Source organism: Betta splendens, chromosome 11, assembly GCF_900634795.4.
Source record: "Betta splendens chromosome 11, fBetSpl5.4, whole genome shotgun sequence".
NCBI classification, from domain to species: Eukaryota; Metazoa; Chordata; class Actinopteri; order Anabantiformes; family Osphronemidae; genus Betta; species Betta splendens.
This window is the reverse complement of record NC_040891.2, coordinates 12,890,539-12,915,272: the sequence shown is the minus strand read 5'-3', so window position 1 is coordinate 12,915,272 and position 24,734 is coordinate 12,890,539. Positions and strand designations below refer to the sequence as shown.

The 24,734-nt window shown below is 51.7% G+C and overlaps 1 protein-coding gene across 3 annotated transcripts in view; it reads left to right on the top strand.

Annotated features, from left to right (window-relative positions):
* The first annotated feature begins 262 nt into the window (after window positions 1-262).
* The window catches only part of LOC114866310 (ephrin type-A receptor 7), an 89,624-nt gene continuing 65,152 nt past the window's right edge, over window positions 263-24,734 (top strand). Inside the window, exons 1-3 of one of the 3 annotated variants that reach the window (XM_029168095.3) lie at window positions 263-614; window positions 22,963-23,027; window positions 24,112-24,734. The exon at window positions 24,112-24,734 is cut by the window's right edge and continues 50 nt beyond it. In XM_029168095.3, the coding sequence (XP_029023928.1) occupies window positions 539-614; window positions 22,963-23,027; window positions 24,112-24,734 (764 nt within the window). In that variant the 5' untranslated portion in view covers window positions 263-538. Of the gene's footprint in view, window positions 615-16,657; window positions 16,677-22,962; window positions 23,028-24,111 lie in introns of those variants that run through there. The other 2 variants (XM_029168097.3, XM_055512770.1) reach the window with 2 other exon arrangements.

Sequence of the window (24,734 nt, the reverse complement as noted above, 5' to 3'; positions counted from 1 at the left end):
CAGAAACTGGTGCTTATAAAACTCTTCTTTGTGTGTATTTCCGTCGTTGCTCTGCGCCTGCAGTCACCTGTCCTACGTCAGAAACAGGACGCTGTGATTCTTATGCAGAGGATCTAATTCCCAGTAAACTCTCCAGTTTCCAAACTTCCAGTTCCTCTCTCTCTCTCTCGCCCACAACAGGACAGAGAGCGGAAAAGCGCACCGCCGCGAGCTCCACTCTTCACCAGCGCCGAAGCACCTGCGGAGATTTCAGGTTGCGGCTCCTTGATAGGTCGACCCTCCCGCACCCCCCGCGCCACGTCCCACTTTTATTGCGCTCGCCCGGCGTCAATCTCCTCCGCAAAACCCTCCCCCGAGATATGAAATAGAGCGGCCGGCTGCGTGGATCCCGCACTAGTCGCACAGACGGCATCCGCTCCGTTCAAAGCCCGAGTGCGTCTCTGCTGCGGTGCGGTGCGGTGCGGTGCGTTGCGGTGCGGTGCGGTGCGCGCAGGCTGGAGAGCGATGACAAGAGCCCCGTGGAGCTGGCCAGGCAAACATGGATCTCCGTAGAACGCTGGTTTCGGTGCTTTGGATATTACTGCGCCTCGTGGACGACTCTCACCCCGAAGAAGGTACGTGAGGACGCGTTTGTGGCTCCGTTGCGCCCGAACCGGCCGCCGCGGCTCACGGTGATCGACACATGTCCGCGGCGGCGACAGTTTGGATCCGCACTTGTCGTGTGATGGGGAACAGGTGCGTGCGACGGCAGGGAGACGTGCGCGTGGACTTCGCGCGGAGTCCTGTAGAGTTATTTAATGCAATTCTGACCAGGAACCGGGAAATGTTTGGCTCAGACGCGTTTGTAAAGAACCGCTCGACGCGTCTGTGCTCCGTGAACCCAACGCGCTTTTAAACCAAAAATCTCCAACGTACGGACAAATACGACGCCGCGAGGTTGTTGGATGTTTGCACATTTAATTATTAGTTAGAGGAAAATAAAAAAAAATCTGGCACTTTAGTACCATTAAACACGAATCCGCGCTCATTGTTTAATTCGCTTCCGCGAGGTTGACGCGTTTAAATGTTTTCTTATAAAGGCTGAAATGAATCTGGACCGTCGCTGGTTCCTCCTAATTATCCATAATTACGCGGGGAGAAAAAGTTAGTTTGGTTCTGGCCGATGTTTCGGTTCTGAGAGAGAAAACCCAGATCCGCACCACGGATCCTTCAGTGCTTCGCTTTTATCGCCGCATTTCTGTGCAACTGGTTCCTTTGTGTTGTGGTTCTGACCGTCACGGATGCTGTTGTAGGCGGATGTCTGCGCTCGTCCCGCATCATCCTCACTTATTGTTCTGCGGGAGACAAAAAAAGTGACTTTGCCTCTTTGTCCTCCCGTCAATATTAAAATGCACGGCACCGCGTGCCGCCCGGAGATCTGCACGGGCGAACACTGACTGCTCTCCCACAGCCTCGCGAACCCATAAACGCGCCTGACACTCGGCTCAGGTGAGGCCCGGAAACCGATCCGAATCGGTTCTGAGCCTGTGAGGTGGAAAAGAACATAATGACTCCAGACCCGCGGGCTCCTTCTCTCTCTCTCCTGCTTCCACGCAAACACTCACTCCTCCGAGCGTCCACGACCCGGTCGGTGCACGTGCACTCGCACACCGTTAACGCGGCACTGGCGCGCGTTCGTGCTCGTCCGCGGCGCGTTTTCTGGAACCTCGGGCCTTTTTCGCTCGTCTCTCGCAGACGAGCGTCGTCTCTTCCGCTCACGGGTACAGACACTCGTCGCGCGCTTTGGATGCAGCTCGCGCCGACTCGCTGCCAGATTGATTGGCTTCCCCGGGATGCTGGCGAGCCGGGTTTGGACGCTAGCTTTTGTTTAATTGATGTTGTGACAGCGATTAATTGCTGTGAAAGCAATGTGCTCCTGAAGGCTGCTATTGGCAGCGCCGCTCCTCGCTGTTTGTAAGGATTTGTGAGTTGGGGAAGACGCCGGAGAGAATCTCCCACTGTAAACTCGCTCCCATTATCCCTGCTGAATAATGCAGGTCGACTGGTAGCGTTCCTCTGTGTTTTCACCGACCTCTCATCCGTTTCCTTCCTGAGCCCTCCTCCATAGCCGTGCATGACCCCCGACCCCCTGCTGAGCTGACCCACCATGTGCTGATATGACCGGGGGCCTTTTCCAGGCAGACCCCAATGTTCAACCTCCCAGTCCACCACCTCCGCCTCACACACAAAGCCCCCCCCCCCCCAGGCCTCCCCTCTCATTCCCCACACCTCAACGCTAACGCACCTTGGCATCTCATCGGGATCTCATTTACTTCCACTCTCCTCCCTCCCCTCCCTCCGCCTGCATCCGTCCTTCCTGCAGCAAACGGAGAGCGGGTGTGAGCCAGGTACGGAACAAAAGAGGTGGGGTGGGGGGAGGGGGGGGTGCAGTGATTGAGAATGAGAAACGCTGGGAAACTGCAGCGTAACCTGTGGGCTCGTTGGGCTCGTGCAGCTCCGGCTTCGTTCGATGCCCCGTCGCATCGGAACCACGTTCTTGGCAGCCGTGCAGCCGTCCCATTGTGTAGCTCGGCCTTATTACTCTGGCGCTGTCACGTCATGTACAATTTGAAACCATGACAGTTTGTGATGCTGAGGTGGAGATTGATTGGGATGATCGTTAAAGATGCCAGAAGTGCTGATGATCCAAGGTTCTATCGGGATTCAAGGTTTGAGGCCACAACTGGTGCTGCTGCCAACGACAAAGCCTCTTTTCTTTAGTCAGAATATTTAAAAGTTTATGCAGCAACACTATTACGTTGAATATTGTGGGTCAGTCATAAACAAAGGAGCTGTTGGTGCGCACGTTAGAAGCCAGAACCGCGGAATGAGTTCAGTGACCTGAAACTCAGGCTGAATGTGGACGAAAGCCAGAATAATTAGAGATTTTATTTCTTTCCAAATTTCATATAATCCACTTTTAATATTTATGACCAAAATTCTGTTAAAACCAAGAAAAAAAAATTAATAAGAAAAAAGTCATTTAAAAAACACTTTGAAATGTCTAAAAGTGAATGTTCTTGGCTCCATGTGAGCTCTGTGAAAGTTCTGCTTCAGGGCACGAACCGTGGCCGATCGCAGCTCAGGCCACGTTCACTTATTTCATTTATTGTAACTCCAGTGAAATGTAATTTATTCCCAGCGCTGCACAGTGTTTTCTGTTTACTGCTGACACGAACAGAAGTTAATTAAAATGACTATTTATTGTTTAATACCTCTTATGTCATGTGACTGCTGAGTCTTAAAATTAGCACTTAGTGGGGATTTCATTAATTGGGTTTACCAGCCACTGCCAGGCTGGCAGACGCGGAGCACTCCACCGTCCTGGGCATCAATTGGGACTAATTGTTTGTGATTGATGGCGGCTTATTCCGCTCGGCTGCTGCTTCGTCTGTGTCGAATCGGAACGCTGACCTTTGGGTATGAAAGGTCACCGGGGTCGGAGGAGACGGCAGCCTGCGACGCGCTCTCGTTAAGGACTCGGGGACTGACAGGGTCATTTTAAGGAGAGGCTGAAAAAGGTAAAGGGGGAGGGGGGGGGGGGTTCAGGGCTGAGGTAACAGCCGCGCTGATCGACGAACGGTGGAGGAGAGCGACAGGAAGAAAATTGAAGCGGAGCGAAGCCAAGTGATGAGGGAATTGTAAGCTGCCACCGCTGGTTTGTTCCACAGCTCCTGTATGTTGCATGTAATGAAACCCAGCCAGGGCTCCTATAATAAGTCAATGCAGCAGCTCAGCCACATCCTTATTTACCGTCTGCTGCACTGAAGCGCCGACCGAGGCCGATTGACCGGAACGTGAGCGTGCCTGTTGGATCCCAGCGGGGGGTCACCTGCTCCCGTTGTTCAGGGGAGGGGGGGGCTGCTGCTGCTGCATCTGCTGCATGAGAGGCTGCTGCAGGGCGGACGCGGCCCCGCGGCGCCGGCTCCAGCAGGCGGACGGCGAGGACGCGGCGCAGCTGCCGGTGATGGAGGAGGAGGAGGCGGCGCGAGCGGACTCTCATTTCCCTCGTGACGTTTCACTCGGCCGCCCCGTGGACGGCGTCTCCGCGCTGAACTAAATGCGCTCCTACAGCTCAACACGCGCGTTGAGGCCAAATCAAGCAATTGACTTTGATCACGGAGCGAAATGGCGCCGTTTCCAGGCTCCTGTGTCAAACACTGTATCGGCTGATTCCTTAGTGAAACCTTATTTATTATATTCCCTTTGAATGGGAGGGTTTTCTGTTTTATCGGCTCATTGTCGGCGGCTCTGGTGGTTGAAGTGCGTTTCCACTGGCGTGAGTTGAGGATAGAAGTCGTTCACACCGGGGCAGACGCTACTTCAGCCGATCCGTGTGCCTTCAGTGGAATCATCTCAAGGGTCTGTTCTCCTAAGGTTCTTCAAAGGTTATATGCAAAAAGTCTAAATGAGTCTAATGAATGCGGCTGAGAGCCGCCCTCCACCAGCACCTGACTCCTCACACGTTTCCAAGCCATTTTTCATCCTCGCTGCTTTTGCTGCTAAACTAATGGATTAAAGGAGATGTTTGGCAGGTTTTTAGTCCTGAGCTTGTCCGGAGCTGATAAATGTTGCTGGTGCGTTTGCGTGGAGCTGCTGCTCTGCTCTTGGCACAATCTTCAGCTCGGGGTGTTTTGCATTGAAAGTAAACACTAACTGCATTAATGCAGGGCTTGATGTGGGTGGGCATCGCGGGAATCGAACTGACAATTCGGTGGAGCTCCATCGCTTTAACGCCCTCACACTCCCAGCATTTCATTTAATTTCCTTGTTTGCCGACGCCGAGAACGAAATGAGGCGCTCGTTTGGCGCTGGGGACGAAGAGGGGGTTCAGGAGGACGGAGTCTGTGAACAGTCCACTCAAACATCAAGTGCTTGCGACTGGAGCAGCAGCTTCGGGGCTGCTTGGAGGAAAATGTGTCTGACCAGAGGTTAAGTGTGCTGACCGTGAACCTAATTGAACCTGGTTTAGGCTGTTGACTCCCGAGGTGCTGGATGGTACAGACATACGAGCCCTCGGTCTGCCTCCCCCGCGTACAGTCACACACGCTTCAACAGAAAAGCAGGAAATAGAATGGAGAAAATCTAATTGGAGCTCTCGGCTGAAGTGGCTGCAGGTGTGGCGATGGATGTCTTTACATCCCAGCCGTCCCCTCATGTTCTCACACAAAGAAGCCACTGAGATCTCACACAGACCTGTGGTTACTGAGACAATAACAGCTGCACATGACTTATAATAATTTAGAGTTCATTGTGAAGCAGTATGAGCTGACAGGAGCAGCTTCACTATAGATGTAGATATTAAGACCTGATTTAAGGTCTGCTTCTCTCTGTATGACAAAGTGCAGGAACTGCGTTTCTTTTATTAGTTCAGAGCCAATAAGTCTGAAGAAATATTAATATCAGGCGTGCGATACGTTTCCTCGTCTTTTGCTGCAGGGATCGTTACGTGCGCTCTTTGGGTTTTGGGTTTGACAGGAATGATGTGCGAGCTCGGCGCCGCTTGCTGATCGCTGACATGTCTCAGGGCGTTTAAGCTCTCGCACATAAACTGCTACAGCTCTCCTGGCAGATAGTTTGTGAGATCATAAACTCTGCTGTCAGATCGTGTTCGGACATCATGCGCTTCCCTGAGCTATAAACTCGCTTGATAACAGTGACCGAGTGATAATTTAGGTTGTTTTTAGGAGCTTTGAGTGAGTCGCAGCCCGTCCCACACGTCCAGAACCCCGTCATTCAGTGCTGCTGACGTGTCGGGAGGACCGGACCACGCACAGTGTTCATGTGCACCAGGAAGAGCAGCACGAAACCATGCATTCGGACACAAATGCAAGGACTTGGCATCATTCAGAGCCGCCGAGTGAGCACAGGCTGTTCCGTGTTGCGTTCAGGTGCTGGCATGAAAACTGTGGACATCTGAAAGTCGCGTTTTGGCTGCAGGATTTGGGTCCATTTCATCGAAGGGCTTTTCAAACGGCCAACTGTTTACATGTATGTCTCCAAAGGTCACGGCCAACAGTTCAGGAATCAGGGACTCAGACACTAGAGATGTTCTACAGGACTCTTATATGCACGGTCTGCTTTTTTTGTTTTGTTATTTTGCATGTTTCCATATTCAAAATGCAAAATCACATTTTGAAACACAATATAACTATTAAATGCGTTTTCTTCCATTTGCATCATTTTCATGAAGCCAGCATCTGAATGCAGCACGGAGAGATTTAGCAACGCAGCGAAGCTGAAAAAGCTGATCCCAGCAAGCGCTGGCCTCTACAACGGCCGGAGCTTCCCAAAATATCGGCGCTATTTTAGGAAAAGGAGCGTGGCTCTATATTTTACATGAGCTTTCTTGTCTTCTCTGTAATGCTACAAATACAGTATCGGTTGGAGTCCAAGCCTCCATTTCGACTGTCGCCCGTAATCAGCCAGGGATTCTATGAATCTTCCAAAGGTCAGGACCACGCGGAGTCAAACGTGCACAGCTGTGATTCCTACATGTGCAGCTGGTGGACGGACGAGCGTTTCTACCTCCCGCCCTTCTGTATCGTCCCTGTCTCCGCTCCCATCACTGCTCGGCGCTGGTAATGACCGTCATGGTGGAAATGTGTCCGGCTCGGTCTCGTAAACCATTACCCGGTGCCTAGGAAACCCCATTAATCTTAGTGAGAGGCATTTGACCTTTCAAACTCATTAACCACAGCCGGTGTGAGACGTGGACGCGCCAGCGAGCAGCGCGTGCGCACACGCGGGGGCGCTTGGGCGAACCGGGGTTAGGTGAGCGGCGGCGGCGCCGACGCGTGTCCGAGCCGCCGCCTCGGCCGCTCCGGCTTTATGTCGGACCCGTCCTCTTGGCTTCCTCAGCGTGTGGGTTCGGTCAGTGACCTGGAAAATTGCCCGACCTTTTAATATGCAGCTTCCCTGGCGATGAATAAATACATAAATCGCGCGGCGCCGGAGTGCTTTATGACACCCCTCCCTCCAGTTGTCGGGGTCTCGCTCCTGTACAGCTCATCACCCCCACCCCCACCCCCCGTCATCTGCACAGACACAGAGCAGCAAAGCAGGGTGTCTGTGAGGTGATGGCCCCCTGTGGAGAAGAAGCTCCATAATGAAAGGGTGAGAGAGGACGTAATGGCCGGAGCGTGAGGCAGGTTAACGCGGCGCCGGACCTGTGGAGCCGGGGAGCATTTAGACGGCGGTGGCTGTAATGTGGTGAGGTTAACACAGCAGCGCTCCGCTCATCAGAGGGCTGTAATAGGCTAAGTGCTCAGCTGGGAACAGAAGAAGCGTCTCCTGCTCATTTTAGTGCAGATCTAAACGAGGGCGGGACGGAGGAAATGAAGCGCACGCGTGGAGGACGGAGCCGGGGGCAGGTGATAAAAGAGAAGATGATTAAGTGAGCATTAAGTGGACGGTGTGTTTGTGCTGAGGCGTGTGAGCACAAACTGAACCGGCCTCAAACCATTCTGTGGCTGCAACGCGCGTCCTGTCACCTTCGTGTTTGCCCTCCTCGCTGTTTGTTGTGGTTGCCACCAGTAAACACTGTAAGTGCAGCTCTGCGAAGGCGTGCGTGTGCGTGTGCACGTGCACGTGCGCGCCCCCAGTTGTGATTGCAATCAGAGGCGTCATCAGCGCAGGATGGCTGCGTGCAACGGATCTGGTTGTTTCTCCGCTTCCTCTCCGCTATTAACGCTGCCTTCCTGTTTGCGAGTCAATTAGCCCGCCAGCCAATCATTTAGCCCGTTAACCAGCTCGCTGGCCGGAGCCGCTCAGTCAGGTACCGGCGGCCGGGCCGGCGCCAGGACGGCCAGCCAGGAAGCCATGGCGTGAGGCCGCCAGCAGTCAATCAGAAAAGTATGAGCTGATAATGACGTTAGCCGGCGGCTATTGTCGTTTCATGTCCTGGTCCGTCAGCCAATCAAACAGCATGACGTTTGATTAGTCTGTCACTTTGCAGAGCAGCCAACAGTCAGGAACAGTTCGAACATTGAAGGCGTTTCTTCCCAAGCTGCAGCTACACGGCGCTAATAAATGAAGAGCTGATCAGCTGACTGGAAGAGAACGTGATGCACATTCATGCTTAAAGCTCTGCTATAGCTACATAGGAACACATTGTTCCTCGGGCAAATTACATATGCACCGAAGCAAGTGGATCTCGCTTGTTTGGCACCACAGGTGCCAGAACAAGAGCCACAGTAAGATGACAGGAGCTGTATTTGTTAAGGAAATATGCAAATGGAGTCACGGAGCCGAAAGCCATCAAAAGCACTGCACACGAAGGAAGAATTCCCAGCAACTGTTCGCGGGCGTGAGCGGTTTGCATCAGCCGGGAGACGGATGCACCCTCTGGATCTGGGGCGTTCTCTGATCTGAGGCGACGGAGAACCCTTCGCTGCGCACGCGGTCTTAGCCGGAAACGTCGCATGCGTCTCGCATCCGAACTACTGAAACACACAATCGCTTCAGAAGCTGACGCTCGTTGTAGAGATGAGTTTACAGAGCACGGTCTCTGGCTGTAACAGCTAGCTGTGATGCTAACATGCTATTGGCCTGCGATATCTGCCTGAAGGTCAAGCTCTGTGTCCTCTGTGAGTGCATCACCTGTAACGGAGGCGCACGTGTGCAGAGCTGCTCTTCAGACGCGTCCACGCGCCGCGCTGTGAATATGACAGGCGCTAATTAGAGCCGCGCTTCAAACGCTGCTCCTCTGCGGCTGTGGAGCTATTACATGCTTTTCCAGTCCCCCTCTCGGTTCGGTCCGGCCCGGAGCTAAACGGCAGCGTTGTTGCGGCTCTGCGGCCGCGTGCGTCTCAGCACGCAGCGCTCCCCGTGCTGTAATTGCTTTGCCCTCGTTTATTACAGCTGCCGCGCTTAGCGTGTCTGCGTTGGCTACACCTTCCATGGATGAATTGATTTTAATGGGGTTAGCGGAGGTTATTATGGGGGTGATGGTGATTGAGGCGTTTTGTGCCATTTTCTGTTGTGTACTCGCTCGGCGTTCTTGTTTGTGCGCGTGGTGCTAATCCTGTTTTGTTTGCACTTGAATTTGCATTTGAACGCATCACAAGGGATGTGGTTTGTAGCTTGTGTTTTGTATTTACAGTTGTTACCGTACTTTTCCCAGCTGATGATTTATGCAGTGTTTTAATACCTCCGTCCCTTAGACGTGCTAACGCTGCAGCCGCCGACCGCGCTAGCCGACCGTGCTAGCCGACCGCGGATGGGAGGGGCCTCCTGAGCAGGAAGTGAAGGAATGAAGGAGCGTGTTTTCTCACTCTGTCACTCGTTCTCAGCAGCTCTTTCCATCCGTCTCTCCCTCTTTCTTCCTCTCGTTCGCTCCCGCGTTCTGCTGCTCCATCTAACTCGCTCACACAATTGAACTTGGCAGTGTTTCAGGGATTGAGTGGCTTGAGTTAATGGCAAATTACCTGCCTCTCTGAAGTTGTGTGTGTGTGTGTGTGTGTGTGTGTTTGGAGTGTGGTAAAGTAATGGACTTTGCTGGAAGGTCATTTGAAGGATTCTGCCACCAAATCACTGAATATGAGGCCTATTCTTTGCTCAGGATTGTGCAAATCTACATGTGAATGTAAATTAGGAAGCTGGATGTAAAACACAATTGTTCTCCTTTCTGAGCGGCGCATGTAAACAAATTGCAGCACTGCAGCCAAGAGCGACTCCAGGCTTCGCAGCCACCTTCAGTCTCCATATATATGATTTGTTTGTTTATGGTGCGGCACGAGTGTGTGTGTGCGCGTCTGTGTGTGTCCTTGTTGGACTTTGGGGGATGTTGATAATGACGCAGAGTGGCAGCAGCACTCAGACGTCTGAGTCGGACTGCGCCACACAAGGCTGGAGTTAATTTAGCGAGCTAACTGCCGCTGATGGAGCCAAGAGGACTGGAGGCGCCTCCTCCAGCCTCGGCAGAGAGCCGCGCTTCCTCCAAGACGCAAATCTGGGCATCGCAGCACAGGAGACGGTGGCGGCCCTGTGTTCAATTCAGCCGAGAGCATCAGTTTGATGCCTCAGATTTGTCCAAGGCGCCTCAGGATGGTGTCTTGATGCTGAAACAAACATGGCGGTCGCCGTCCAACGCCCAGCGTGTCCGCGTGAACGGAGGCGATCCGTCGCGTTTTCCTCTCGTGTAGTGGCTATAAACAAGTCACCGGTCCTCCCACTCGGCCTACATGTGCACACACACAGGGAGGCCTGCGCTTTAACCGGCCGCCCTCTGAGACAGGAGGCTGATGAAAACCACAGCCAGTCCGTCAAACGGCTCCGAGGCGGCGCCGCTCGCCTCCGCCTGCCTCCTCCTCCCGCTGCATCCGCCCGTCTGCCGTCCCGAGCCTCTGATTGGCACCTTCTCTCTTTTTTGTCTCCTCGCTCCCGTCGCCCTTCGCCCTGGACGCCCAAACACCCACAGCGACTGCGTCTGCCTCATAGATGTCATCCAGGCAGCGCTTGCTCTCAGCGTGAGGTAGAACTGGCTGAACCAAGGCGTCTGCTGGGGAGATGGGTTAAAGCAGAAGTCATCAGACGTCAAATCAGTTTGTGCTTTAAGATCCTATTTTTAAGGATGTTGCTGCAGTCGTCCATATTGTTCATTAGGTTGAAGGCTGTTGAAGGTCTTTGGGAATTACGGGCGGACAAGGGCAGGAAGGGAGCGCGGGATGAGGATTGAAATGCAGCTCGGAGGAGACTATATTGAATCTAATCTGTTTATACAAGCTCACCTCCAGTCTCCCTCCTGTCTCCTCTCATTTCAAACTTGACAAACAAACAAACGTGCGCGCACGCGTGCACGGCCGCGCGCTCGGCGAAGGGAGCCGGGGTCCTTCGCTTATCAAGCAGGTGAAATCTGGAAAAATGGCAGTGTTGCATTTGCATTTTAATTTGCCCTCAATCAGGCATTGTGTTTGGTGTTGCTGGGAAATTGCCTGGTGTTTGCTCCTCGTCCCTATTTATAGGGGCTTCGTGAGAGACGGGCCTTAAATTCAAATCTGCCTGCTATCACAGTGTATGGAGATGAGTCTTCCTCCGTTTCTGTTTGTTTTTGCTGCCTTTTCGATCACTCATCCGCTGGAATCTCTTCCTCTAACTCTTTTTTTTTTCTCGTTTTATTATTGCTCCTTACTTTTTTCTTCTTCATCGTTTCCACCGCTTCCACCACTTCAGACTCCATCATCTCAACCCTGTATCAATCTGTCTCCTCGACTTCCTCGTGGATCTCATCTTTTTTTTATTATTTTCCCTGTGAATACGCAAACATCTGGCTGCGTGCTGGGTCTCTAGCACATATCCATATTCTTTAAGGATTTAAGCCGCTAAACTCGTCTCTTAATCAGATGCTTAACTCAATCCATCATTCATGATTTGCGCGGGGTTACAAAATGCCTGATGGCTTTCGTGTTGTGAAATGAGATGTACATGCGTTCGATCAACACCATACCCCCCCCCACCCCCCCCGCCCCCGGAGACGCCCCGCATGCTCTGATTGGCCTCCTCCTATTACTTCTGTCAATGCAGGCCCTCGCTCCAGAGGCCGACGCCCCCGGGATGTGACCTTTCAGCCCCTGCGATTGTTGGATACAAGGTGTCAAGGAGGTCTTTAGAGGTCAAGGCAGGCGACCTTTGCCCTTTAACACGGGAGCAACTGCTGTGTGTGTGTGTGTGTGTGTGTGTGTGTGTGTGTGTGTGTGTGTTTTAGCCGCTGACGCTGCTCCAAGAATCTTCAACTTTTCTCGTTAGCATCCAAGTGTCACTCAGGTGCGATGTTCAGTGATGGCGCCGCTTCATTACATTTTTATTTTCATAATAAAATAACGTTGTGCTGCTGAGCAGGGAGGTAATTACTGTAAATATTCTATTTCATTACTCAGCGAGCCAATAAAGCAACGTTCAAACACAACTAGAAGACTTTTTTAATAATCCCCCTGTTAAATATCCAGTAGGACTGTGGATTACACAATTATAGGGAATTTAATTTTTTCGCCACATTTTAATTCGGAGCTGCTTGAGTCATTTTAACAGACCAGTGTCTGTGGCCTATTAGTCAGGGCTAATTATGGAAATGCCGTTTAGACGTTGTCATGTTGACAAACTATAATTACCTAAGGCTCCATCTGCGGATCGTATCTGAACGTGTTGCTTCTCCTGCTCTTGGTCACTGTGTGCGTTCGGGAAGACGATCGCCCTGCGTCTGAGTCGCGAGAGCCAGAGAACATTCAACAGTCAGCGCGCTCTCGCCGCCACATTCCCCCAGTGAAACCAGCGGCCGCCTCGGGCTTCAGCACCCGGGGAAGCGTACGGCGACGGCGGCCCCGTGGTTTAACAGCAAGAGGAAAACAAGTAATTAGCCCCGATAATTAAATCCTTCAGTCAGCCGGTCCTGCCTCTCTCTCCATTTACACAAACAGTAGAATTGGTTCGTACAGAAATGAGGAATTAGCAGATTAATTCTGTTCTATTATCTAGACGGTGATAAGCAAATAAACAATGGGCCGTGGAGAATGAACCGGGACAATGGGCGTGGGACGAGGAGGCCGGTGCCGCGGGCGCCGCTGGAGGAGGCGGTCGGCCGGCGACGGCTGCGTTGGTGAAGCTCTCGCCTGCCTCTGCGTCCGTCCCGTCGGGCTCTTGTTCACCCGGGGGGGGCGTCATCAGCGGAGGAAGTGCTCTTTGTCCCTCATTAGAGCGGCTCTTTGATTTCATTAATTACTGACCTGCTGCTGCTGCTGATGTGCGTTGGCACAATCTGGCATTGGAGCCACTCGCAGCTCGCTGTCGCCGCGGCGCTCTGCATTATTTATTTATCGCCTTTGATAATTAATAACGGCGCTTTCCCCCGGAGCCGCCGCGAGCGCGGGTGCACTCATCAAGAAAGGCTCATTTAGCCGCGGCGCTGACGACTGTCACTGTTTCCACTTCTGCTGCTTCCTTTTTCCGCTTTGTGTTGGTCCCATACATTTTGTGTGTGTGTGTCCTTTTATAAGGGAGTGAGTGCATCAGGTCTCTTGTTGAGCTTGATTCTGCTGATGAGCTCCCCTCTGATTTGAATCTGATCTCGCCAGCTGCACGGCCGTATCATTAAAGGGTTGCCTGAAATGAGCCCGATGGCTCTATTCAGCGACGGAGCCTCTTTAGCGGATGAGAAAACGGGGGCTCGATGAGCGAACGCCGCTGCTCGCTGCCGCAGCGGCGGCGTCCACATCTGGAGAGCAGCGAGTCTGCAGTTGCTCTGGTTTCCATGGCGCCGTCTTCAGGATGTGAGACGAAACATGTCTCACAGCGACAGAGTTCAGGTCATTGTGGACGTGAAGCCACTGCTGACGTCTGCCCTTCGCGACCCTTCGCCTGAATCTCTGCTCTCCAGATTTCCACGGCCCACGCCGCGTCGTCGCTGTCCGTCATTTGTGTCCGTTTCATCTAATCCATGTTCGCCCCCATTACCCTCCTCCCCTCTGCCGTTGTTCCTGGTGCCATTTGTACCGGACTTCTGTCACAGCGGGCGGACGCTCTGTTTTTGTGGCCTATCGACTGCAGCGGCCGAGTCGTCTTTCCTCCCCCTCCTCCCCCTTCTCCCCCCCGTCCCCGCGTCGCAGAGCTAGTTATGGAGCCCATTGACTGATTGACTGTCGGTCCCATCGATCCCCAAGGTCGCGCTTGTATTGACGAATGGTCCCACGATGCAGTCCCTCCCACTTTCCATCATCTTCTCCACTCTCTCTTTACCTATCTAGTATTTTCCTATTTCTCTTCTCTTTCTCCGCTTTGCTTAATCTATCACTCACCCTCATTTCATCTCCACTTCCATCCTTCCCCCTCCACTTTCCCATTTATCTGCCCAGACGTCTATCTATCCTTCGCTCCCTCCATCTCTTCTGCGGCCGTTGTCGCTATCGTTCATCGACGCAGCAGAGATCGATGCGGAGGATAATGGGCACCGGGTCTGTGGGGAGCCTGCGACGACTGTATGGGTCCGCGACGTGCCGACACCGCCGCGCTGACGGCACGAACGCAATGAGAGGAAAAATGAATTGATGGTGGTTGAAAATGAGGCGGTGATGTCACTCAAGGTAAATAGGAGGAGGAGGGGGAGGAGAGGGGGGCAGGATGAGTGTACACGTTGGGCAGCTGCGGGGGGAGGCGGTGGAGGTTGCTGCAATATTCTTACATTTGTAGCTTTTTGATTTCTATTCAGAAACGCGGCGCGAGCGGAGCGCGCGGGCTAAAAGCGGGTTTAAGCGTGAAGTTAAGTGGGCTCAAGGATGAGGTCGTCGCGTCGTTCTTCAACGTGGAATAATCCACACTCAGCAGATGGCTGATGCATGCGTATTAACCCGCTTGAACTGCTGCTGTTTCAAAACATCACAAGATGGAGGTGACTCGCGACGTGAGACTATTAGAGGAGCGGAGGCGGGGGGTCAGGGCTCTGACAGGGAGGTAAACATGCACGGAGCGCATGCATAGGCCTTTAATGCATGAGGATGGAGTGTTCACCATCAGAGGAACCCTCAGAGGAACCGCGAGAACGGCTTCTGCACAGCCTCCGGTCAAAGCCGGCACATGGGATTTCATTCAGCTTCTCCCTCGGCCTGTGCGCGACACCCTCGTTCCGCAGGCGTCTCGTCGCTCCACAGACTCTGTGATTACATTTGTTTGAAGTATAATGTCATTAAGCATCTCGAGCCTGTAATCTTTAAGGAAATCATCTAGCAGCGACGCACAGTGTTTATGAGCCATATGTTTAATGAGAAGCGAAGCCTGAGCTCGGGTCCGGATCAGCTCAGCAGGTGATTGATTGATCGCATCATGCGTTCACTGTGCAGTAATTAATCAGAGCAGCACATTATAATGTTGACGGGGGGAGAGAGTAAAAAAAAAAAAAAAAAACGCTTTCGCTTTTATAAGTTGGGAAAAGTAGAAACAAACAGCACAATCAGTCACAATCAGTGGCTTGTGTGTGGGGTGATATTATGCAAGACACAATCAGCCGTTCCAGAGCGCTGGGGCAGCACTCTGCGCTCTCATTAACCCGCTTCCTGGATCCCGTGCATGTTTAACAAACTATCTGCCTTCGTTTCTTTATTCAGCGCTCGCCGTCTGACTCGGAGTCGCAGCCGCGGTCCGACGCGAGGCGCCGCCTCCCTTCACGTTTCATGAAAGAAGTCGCAATGTTCTGACTGCGCAGAGAGCAGGGGCACGACTGGGTCTGTGAAAACCGCCTGTTCCCTCGTGGCCCCCTGCTGAGATCTGGATCCACTCTGTGTTTTTAAGGCATTCGTCTCTCCATAAAGCTGTTTTTATGGCCTAATTTTCTGTGAAACAGTGTTGTTAGTGCGTCTGCTGCTCAGTGACTGGAAGGTGTGCTTTGTTTACCTCGGCACAGCAGGATGTTTGCTTTGCAGCGCCGGGGGGAGGCAGCAGGGAAAATGAATACTATAATGGTTCCGTGTGCGTCTGCCGGATCCCCGTCTCCCTCCGGTTCTGCAGACACTTGTGGATGTTCAGTCAGTGGAGGAGACGGAGCCGCGCGGCCATGATTCAGGCCGCGGAGGACGATTGCCGTTAAATGCGCGTGTGCTGATCCCCGGTCGGCTCCATCTGCATCAGCACCACTCCAGGTGCTGCTCATTCCTTTAGCTGTCAGGGGATAAAGGCGAGAGGGCGGAATGGAGCCGAGCGGGGAGAGGGAAAGGGAAAGAGACGAGAGGAGGTGAACGTGGAGGAAGACGACCCAATTTAATCTAAAGTGCTGCTCGCATCGAACCGGAGGGAAAACAAAAGTCAGCACAAAACCTTGGAGCTCCTCCGTCCTTATGTAACGGCCGTGTCCTTCCCTCCACTCCCTCACATACAGCATGAATAGGGAAGCAGAAGGAGGGGAGGGGAGGGGGGGTGAAATGAAACAGGTGAGAACCCGGAGCCCGCCGCACTCCATCACGACGGTGGCCTCAACCAGTATGTGCTCAATAATTCAGCCGGGTGGCCGGGAGGAGGGGGGAGACGAGGGGGGAGGAGGGGGGAGGCGAGGGGGGAGTAGTCACTGTGTATTATTTAGCAGGTCTCTGGAAGGCGGGCACAGGGTTCCCAGGACAGACGAGGGATTTAAACGCACCCCTGAGCCGTCCAGTGGGAGGGTGTGTGTGTGTGTGTGTGTGTGTGTGTGTGTGTGTGTATGTGTGTTTGTGTGTGTGTGTGTGCGTTTGTGCGTGTGTGTGTGTTTGAAGGCTGCACTCTGCGTTTTCATGACATTTGAAGTGCTACTCAAAAAGGTTAACTCTCAAGGTTGTCACCGTAATTACGCGCTGGAGAGGCGTTCAAGGAGCGTGGGCTTCTCTGCCTCCTGTCACACCTTTAGTCCTGTTCTGATCATGGGACTCGGCCTGATATTTTTAATTTCACTAATACTGCTTTGTTTGCAGACACTCGTGTGTTCATGCTACACGCGCGCCGCCATCCGCCCATCCAACGCGCACTCTGACCCCTTCTGTGTGAATAACTTCTAATTCTGATCTAATTCAGCTCCTCTATCTTTAGACACGTCTGCAGCCGTCGGAGCGATGCTGTGAATGCGTGTCGTGTGGAGCTGTGAACGCTGGGAGCTTTCATGTCATGCGAACGCGTTTAGAGCTGCCTCAGTGAGCAACACACACACACACACACACACAGCTGATTGCATTAACATGACAGAGTCCTAGGAAACCCAAGTCGCACTTGTTGTCCAATTAAACCGTGCTTTGAAGTGGAAGCGTCGAACGCTTGGTGTTGACGAAAGGCGAAAGCAGAGAAGCACCTTGTTTCACTCCAACTTTAATTCAAGGCCCATTATTTCCCAAAAGCCTGTTTTATTGGCCTTGTGCAGTAAAACACACACTCGATGGCTGATTGAAAGGGTTGGAATCCGCCGGATCGAGACTCTTCCCGCTGCTGCTCTGTGGATGGAGGAGCGGGTGCTGCCTCCCTCCAGCTGCTGATGCTGCACAAATGGCTGCTTTTAGAGGCTATTTGTTGAGACCGCCACTCTGTTGTTCTTATTTAATTGGGAAGAATCCTCCTATTCCTGTATTTATTCTGTTGCTGCGCCCGTTTTACTCCAGCGACGCTTCGCTGGCAGCAGCTCAAACATCTGAGTCATCCCAGCATTCTTCTGTTTGCCTTCCGCACGTTGCTTCCGTCACCCTCTTACTTTTCCCTCTTTATGCATTTCTCTATATATCTGGAATATTTCAATTCCTCTCATGAAATATTCAGCTGTTTTTTCTTTCCAGCGCTGGCTTTTAGCGCTGCGACCGCTCCTGCTGCAGTTTCTGCATCGGTCCTGTTGCTCGAGCTTTAAATGGTCCGTCCTGTTCTGTTAAACAGCTCGGCCGTTGGACTCCCGTGAGGCCGAGCCGCAGTCACGGACGATGTGGCTTCTTCCAAAGCCTCCGACGCTGACCTGACGCTCATTAATCACCCGATCTCGCTCAGATTGGCTTTTCCGCTCGGCAGAGGCTTGACTCTGGGCTCGGTTGTTGAAGCTCTGTTGTTAGGATGGAGCCGGCGCCGACAGCGCTCTCACCGCCCTCACTGTATCAATCCAGACACCCAATTACAAGCTTTTACACCACGCTGCAAATAAAAAGAAGTTCCTGCGGCCTCTGGACTTGGTGTTTCTCTGTGTTTTGCTCAGTTTCTAGGTTTCCTTCTGTTTCTTCGCTTTCCTGTTTCCATTTAAATGTCAGAAAAATAAAGGCGCATCAGTGCCTTTGAGCTCCGGCTCATATTGTAATAAAACACCTTGTACTGTAGCGCCATATTTGTTTTTCCGCTAGCAGCAGGTATAAATTTATTAATATGTTCCTTCCTTTGGGCTTTGAATCAGCTGGTCGTTCTCAGTTTTTCATTTTAGTCACTCGTCACTTTGCCTGAGTTTTTTCTCTTTCTCGTGCTCTGCAATTTTTTTTCTCTAATGCACTCTTTGCTTTTGCTGTGTCTCTGACTCAGTCAATGACTCTTTTCTTTCATTGCCTCGAGCGCAACACACACACACACACACACACACACACACACGCTTTATTGCCCACCCGGAAGCGATTTGTCTTAACAGGTGGTCATTCAGATTCAGGACTGCCACTGCATGAGAGGTAGATGGAAGGAGAGCTGGGCAGAACAACACTGAGTTGTAGGAGGAGATAAATATTAGGTGAGGTCAGCAGTGATGGGGTGAAGGGACCAATCAGCCCCAGCACCCGGTCCTGGAGGTTAAGGTCTGCGTGGTGCGGGTCAGCACGTGTCTCCATATGGATGTTGATCAGAGCTCCTGCCTCAGAGTTACATCATCGCTCACAGTCTCAGCATAAACGTCTTAAACGTCGGCGAAGCGGCCCCTCAGCACCAGCCCCCCCCCCCCCCCCCCCCCCCCCCCCCCCCGGTCGACGCCGAATATAGAACATGTACTCTGGATTCCAGAGTGTTTTGTTGTTGAAATAGTTTATCCGGTTTCAAAGGAGTCCCTCTGATTCAAGTGTTGCAGTTCCCCTGCATGTTCATTGAGCCGCTGTGGTTTTGGCTGATTGACTGGTCAGGTGTGACTGAAGGGCAACATAATCAGAATCATTTCTTTTGCTTCCCTGTTTGTTTTGATTAGTGCATGAGTGAAGTAATTTAATTAAACTGTGCCTTTGTTCTTTTAAAGGCAAATAAACTTTTGCTTGCAGTTTCTCACATGGACGGAGTTAATGGTTTTGTTTGATTTCATGACGGCACCTTGTGATTGTTGCGTTTAACCTTTTTGTATTAACGGACGGACGCCGTCGCAGCAGTGGGGGCGGCGATAGGACTCGTTCCTGTACGTCACATCACAGAAGCTAAAAGCTTGAGGAGAGCGTTAAAAGGAGGCATTGTGTGTGTGTGTGTGTGTGTGTGTGCGTGCGTGCGCGCGCGTGTGTGTGCGCACGTGCGTGTGTTTATCAGGAACAAAGCGAGTTGTGCCACCATTTGTCTCAGACGAGATGTTTGTGGTGTGTGTGTTCGTTCTTGACTGTGTGTGCGTGTGTGTGTTTGTGAGCGTGTGTGTCCATTTATCTTTTATGTGCCTGTTTGTGCGTTTATGTGACACTTCACAGCCCCATCCATTCATCCAGTTTTATCAGTCCTACAGCGATATTACTGTATTGCTTCTGTTGAACTATGCATTACCTTCCCTCCCACGCCTCTGAGCAGCGGGTGATGAAGCAAACAGGAAGATCATTCTTCATGTGAAGTGCTGTGATTCTGGCCGTCCGAGTCCCATGTTTCCTCGCTGCTCTGGTGTCCTGGAGCCAGCCTGTAAATTCCAACCAGCCTCACGGGTGCTTCTGCTTTGATATTCTGTTTAGGGCGAAAGTGAGGAAGCCGTCTCTCCCCTCAGGGATCAACAAACTACCTCCTGAAAAATCTCTCTGCTGCAGCTGAACATACAGTGCTGTTAAAGGTGGTAACCGTCCTTCTTGTTAGCTGTTGGGTACAAACCTACATTTTTCTCTATCTCTTGGGACTGTTGACTAACTTTTTGGGCAGCGGTCGACCTGTCAGGTCCTACATTATTCAGGCAGTTCTGTTGTGGGGGAGCCTGGCAGACTGGAGTCTTTAAGCTTCAGTCAAATCAGTTCCTGTACATTCCGACATCACTTCTACGGAGGCGCTGCAGAAAAATGACTCACTAATGAGTGAGAAAAGTCTCAAGGTCATTTGTGCCAAGCTGAGTCAAAGTTACTGCAAGAAAGTCAGAATAATTGGGTTTTCACGTGTCAGGTCTTCAAATGAGCATCACTCCCTCATTGTATCATCAGAGTCAGTTTTAAATCTGTAGCTCTGTTTGATATTTTGTTCCGTTTAGTTTAAGCCAGTTTGTTTTGATGCTCTTTCTTTTATTCCTCCGCGTTGAGCTCTCGGTCCTGGATTCTCCGGCTGGAGAGCTGCAATCACGATGATTGAGAACCCTTTAACTTTGGAAGCCCTTGTAGTCGTCCTCCGTTGATAGATGTGTCTTCACGTTTTCTGCCACTGTAAAGCGGAAAACAACATCTGGCCTCGTACTTGACAAAGGCCAATTTGGACTGTCTCCTGCCTCTCTCCTCGAGGGCTTTGCAGCATCAGCAGCGAGACCCTCGACCCGCGTGTAGCATCTCCTCCTCGCGCCCATAACCACGCTACGTGCACGCTAATGTAACCCGTTTTTCCCATGATGCATTGTGTAGCCTGTAATCGTTCATAAACGTCTCATTTCTAAGAAAAACACAGATGTTTCCCCCCAGACGACGTCTGCTGCCTCCCACCCATTAGTGACAGTCTGCTTGTGTTCCACGGCAGCGTCGGCGCCGCGGCTGCAGCTCCGGCCTGTGTCATGTGTCGCACGTGGACTGATTGTGATGGTAAAAGTCAGCCTCATCGTGCGCGCGTGAAATGGAGCTGGACAAAAAAAAGGCCAACTTACTCATAGAGGCACATTATTCCCGTAATGACGGGTTATTACCTTTTGAAATCAGTGTTTAGCAGCTAATGTGTCGGGCTATTAGCCGAGCCGCGCGTAGCGGAAAGGAGAGCTTTTGTTTCTTTGTCTCGTGTTCTCGGTTGAACTTTCCCCCGTCTCTCCGTCTTTTCGTGACCCTTCCTTCCGCTGCTTGGGCTTCTTACTGAACTTAAGTCTCTCTTATCTGGCTCCCTGTTCCCTCTGCCCCTAAAGGCCCATTAGTCCTTCTAACTAGGCTATGATTACAGGACGTATTCAGCGTGTGATCATGGTGCCAGCTTTGTGCTCTGAGTCACTGTCTGACTGACTGACTCACTGATCCTCAGTGTTTTACCCGGTGTATTATTTTATTTGCTCCTTTCCTTTGTTTGTCTTTTCATCGGCGCCGGCTTAAGTTCTCGCGCCTCGCGTCCTCTTTCACGCGTCTTGGCCGATTGTTTCCTCGCCTCCTGCCTCAGCCTGCCGCCACCCTTGCCCTCTCCCGCTCTAATCTCCTCCAAATGCCTCCATGTTATCAGCCAGGCACAGACGCGCGCTTTGGGCGCTCTGCGGTGTTAACCCAAAAAACAATCAAGTTAAGTGTTCGGTGAAGGATCTCTCATGGTCCAGCGGAGCTTCCATGTACTCGAGCCAAGGGGCAGTCTCGCTTTCAAGCAACTCATAACTATTCCCCGTCTCTGGAGCTTTGGAACAGGTTATTTTATGTTCATGTAATCTCTGTTTTAATATCCTCCCCGAGTGACTGGACTCGTGGCCTCCAGATGAAACAATGAATAGCTTCCTCTGATTATTTTCGCTTGGAGCGTTTGTATTGATGGGTTTATTTTGACACGTTGTGCTCTGTGTAAGTGCAAGACTTCAAAAATGATGGCTTTGAGTACATCAACACGTTTCTGTGTCCATAGCCTCCCTGTCAGAATATGAGTCAGGAAGATTACAGCTTTCTGAGTTCCCATATCTTACAAAGCCTGAAGCATGAGTCAGACTGCGTAGGCGTCTCCTCTTCGCTCACCAGGACGTCCATGTGAACAGTTGTTAGCGTCGATAAGGCCAAATATTTGTCATGTACTGCACCATCAGGTATGAGATCATGTCTTACTGTTAAGGTGTCTGCTGTCTACTCAGGACAGCTTCCAAAGCCGTTTGATTGGGACGTGTATTAGAATATGAGCAGAAAGTTGAAGTCGAGTGGAGCACGGGAGAGAGAGTACGACTTTCTAAGGCTCTTTACGCAGTTCTTCAAAGTGCTGAAAAGACGACTTTGTCTGCTTGTCAGACCTCACGTTGCCTTAGGTGTTCAGAACACTGGAAAGAAGCAGAAACTGTGTGTGTGCGTGTGTGTGTGTGTGTGTGTGTGTGTGCGTGCGTGCGTGTGCGCGCGTTCGTTAAGGCAGTTCTCTTTAAACAGACAAGCTTAACGCGTGCGTAACCTTAATATCAGCAGAATCCTTTGAAAATGAGGTGATGAGGCTGTTCACCATATGCCGCTGCAGATGTTGATATTACGTTATAGATTAAGATAAATGTGCTGAGGACGGCCTCTGTGTACGCCCGCTGAATATCGGCCTGTAGAACAATGGCTGTGATGGCTCCAAGACGTTCTGACTGCTGAACTGTGGCTTCTTGCTTTGCTTTGTCAACTTTGGTTTGAGTCGCGCTAAAGTACTTCAGTTTTCTGGCAACAGCTGCAGCGCTGCTCTTGTAGAAGCTTTGCAGGGGTGCAGGTTGGAGTCAGGTCTTAAACTTTTTGGTGTTGTGGAAAATGACTGATGTAGTTGCTACAAGTGTCAGTTGCATCCAACACAGTAACATGGAAGTAAGTACAGGTAACATTTGCATTGTGTTTTTAACCGCTAAGGAAGTGAATGTTTTTTTAGTAAACAAGCGCTTTCATGCAAACATCTACTGTATGTAGGTCAATCTTGCTGTGATTCCTGATTTGGGCTCATACTAAATGAGCCGTAATCCAGGAGCTTCCGTCGTTAAAGCCCCGTCGCTGTCCTTGGTCCTGTAGAAGCGCCAGGCTCCTGCGCTCTGTCCGTGGTGCTGAAAACGCTATAAAACCAGTCGCTTTGAAGTCGTGTGCTCCTCGACTCGGCCGCTTGATTTCTGACTGGCTGAGCTCCTCTTTTGAACGCTCGGGTGCTGTTTTGTTTGCAGTCTCTGGTGTGTTTTTGCTGCTGGAGCCAAGTGAAGATGTGAAGCTCTTTGTCCAGCTTAAGCCCTCAACAGATGGCATCAGCGGATGTGTTTGTCCTCACCAGATTTTGACAGGCCTTCCTCAACATTAATGGCTCAGTGAACTAAATGACCTGTTATTTTTAGATCACTCTGGGGCGTTTCATGTACTTGGGCACAATGTTGACGTATATACTTATAACTATGCCTCTTTTTTAACACTAACTCTTGTCTGTCTTTGTCTCCTCCTGCAGTGGTTCTACTGAATTCAAAGGAGACTCAGGCAGAGTTGGGCTGGACGTCATTTCCCCCTAATGGAGTAAGTTTTCCTGTTTGTTTCCATTTGATTGTGCGTGCGCTTGTTCACTTCAAGCCTCTACAAACCAACTTCTTGCCTTAGGAGCTGCACAGATGACCCCTTCTCCTCCCTTTCACTTTATTCCCTCTCCTCATCCTCGCCTTTCTGTCTCACACCTTGCTCTTGCACTTCTCTCCCAGCCCAGAGCTCAACATGATCATTAATCAATGGTGCTAATCCAGGCAAGGATACTGCAGCGTCCAGACCAGCCACACACACATGCTGCCACAGATAAATGGTCCCTCTCTGTATCAATCGATTTGGCTTTGTGCTAAGTTATGATGATAAGACAAATGCAGAGGCCCCTTCTAAAAACAATACACCTCTGCCAAAGCAGTTTGTCACCAGCGTCCCACCTGGAGGTTTGCCTGCACACACACTTCCAACAAGTATAAATAACAGGCCCTGGGAATTGTGCAGGTATTGACTTGCAGCATACTGTACAACACACCGCTCACGGTCAGTGTGAGGTATGTTGAGTCACTGTCGACTTTAGACCACACGCAAACCTACATTAGCATTCCCATTAAATGGGAAACACTTTTGGTTGGACCGACGTGACCAAGTACCCAGGTTACTGGAAACCAGCCTTCACCTGCAGCAGAATCAGGCTCAGCTGGGAGCTGTGCTTCCCAGAAATGAAACCAGTCAACAGTAACATCATGGTGCGAGTGATGTCATCTCTGCAGCCGCTTCCTCAGTGCCAACAGCGTTTAACATTCCACCGTTGCTCCAGTATGTTTAGCAAAACAAAGCAGCGCAAACGGTGACGAAGGTCTGACCCAGTGTTTGAGCATCATCACTCAGAGCTGATGCACTGACTGACGATGTGCAGTTTGTCCTTGTCTGAGTGGCAACATTCATCCACCCACTCATCAGATGAAACCATTACACTGTGACTCTGCTTTGACTCCGCTGTGACTCTTGTCTTCATCACCTGTTGCCTTCATTCTTATCTCGTTTTCTCGCATCCTCTCCTTCTCTTGTTGAATCCGTCTCTGCTAAACCTTTACCTATAATAATCATCTTCTCCTTCTTCCTCCAGTGGGAGGAGATTAGTGGCGTAGATGAGAAGTACAAGCCCATCCGGACGTACCAGGTGTGCAACGTGATGGAGCCCACCCAGCAGAACAACTGGCTGCAGACGGGCTGGGTGGCGCGGCGCGGGGGCCAGCGCATCTTCGTGGAGCTCCAGTTCACGCTGCGCGACTGCAACAGCATCCCGGGCGTGGCCGGAACCTGCAAGGAGACCTTCAACCTCCTCTACGTGGAGACGGACCGCGACCTCGGCGGCGTGACCCGAGAGGACCGCTACACCAAGATCGACACCATTGCCGCCGACGAGAGCTTCACGCAGGGCGACTTGGGCGAGAGGAAGATGAAGCTAAACACAGAGGTGCGTGAGATCGGCCACCTGAACCGTAAAGGCTTCCACCTGGCGTTTCAGGACGTGGGCGCCTGCGTGGCGCTGGTGGCCGTGCGGGTCTACTACAAGCGCTGCCTGGCCACCGTCCAGAACCTTGCCATCTTCCCGGACACGGTGGCGGAGGCGGCCTTCTCCACGCTGGTGGAAGTGCGCGGCACCTGCGTCAACAACTCCGAAGTGGACACGGACAGCCCTCCCAGGATGCACTGCAGCGCCGAAGGGGAGTGGCTGGTCCCCATTGG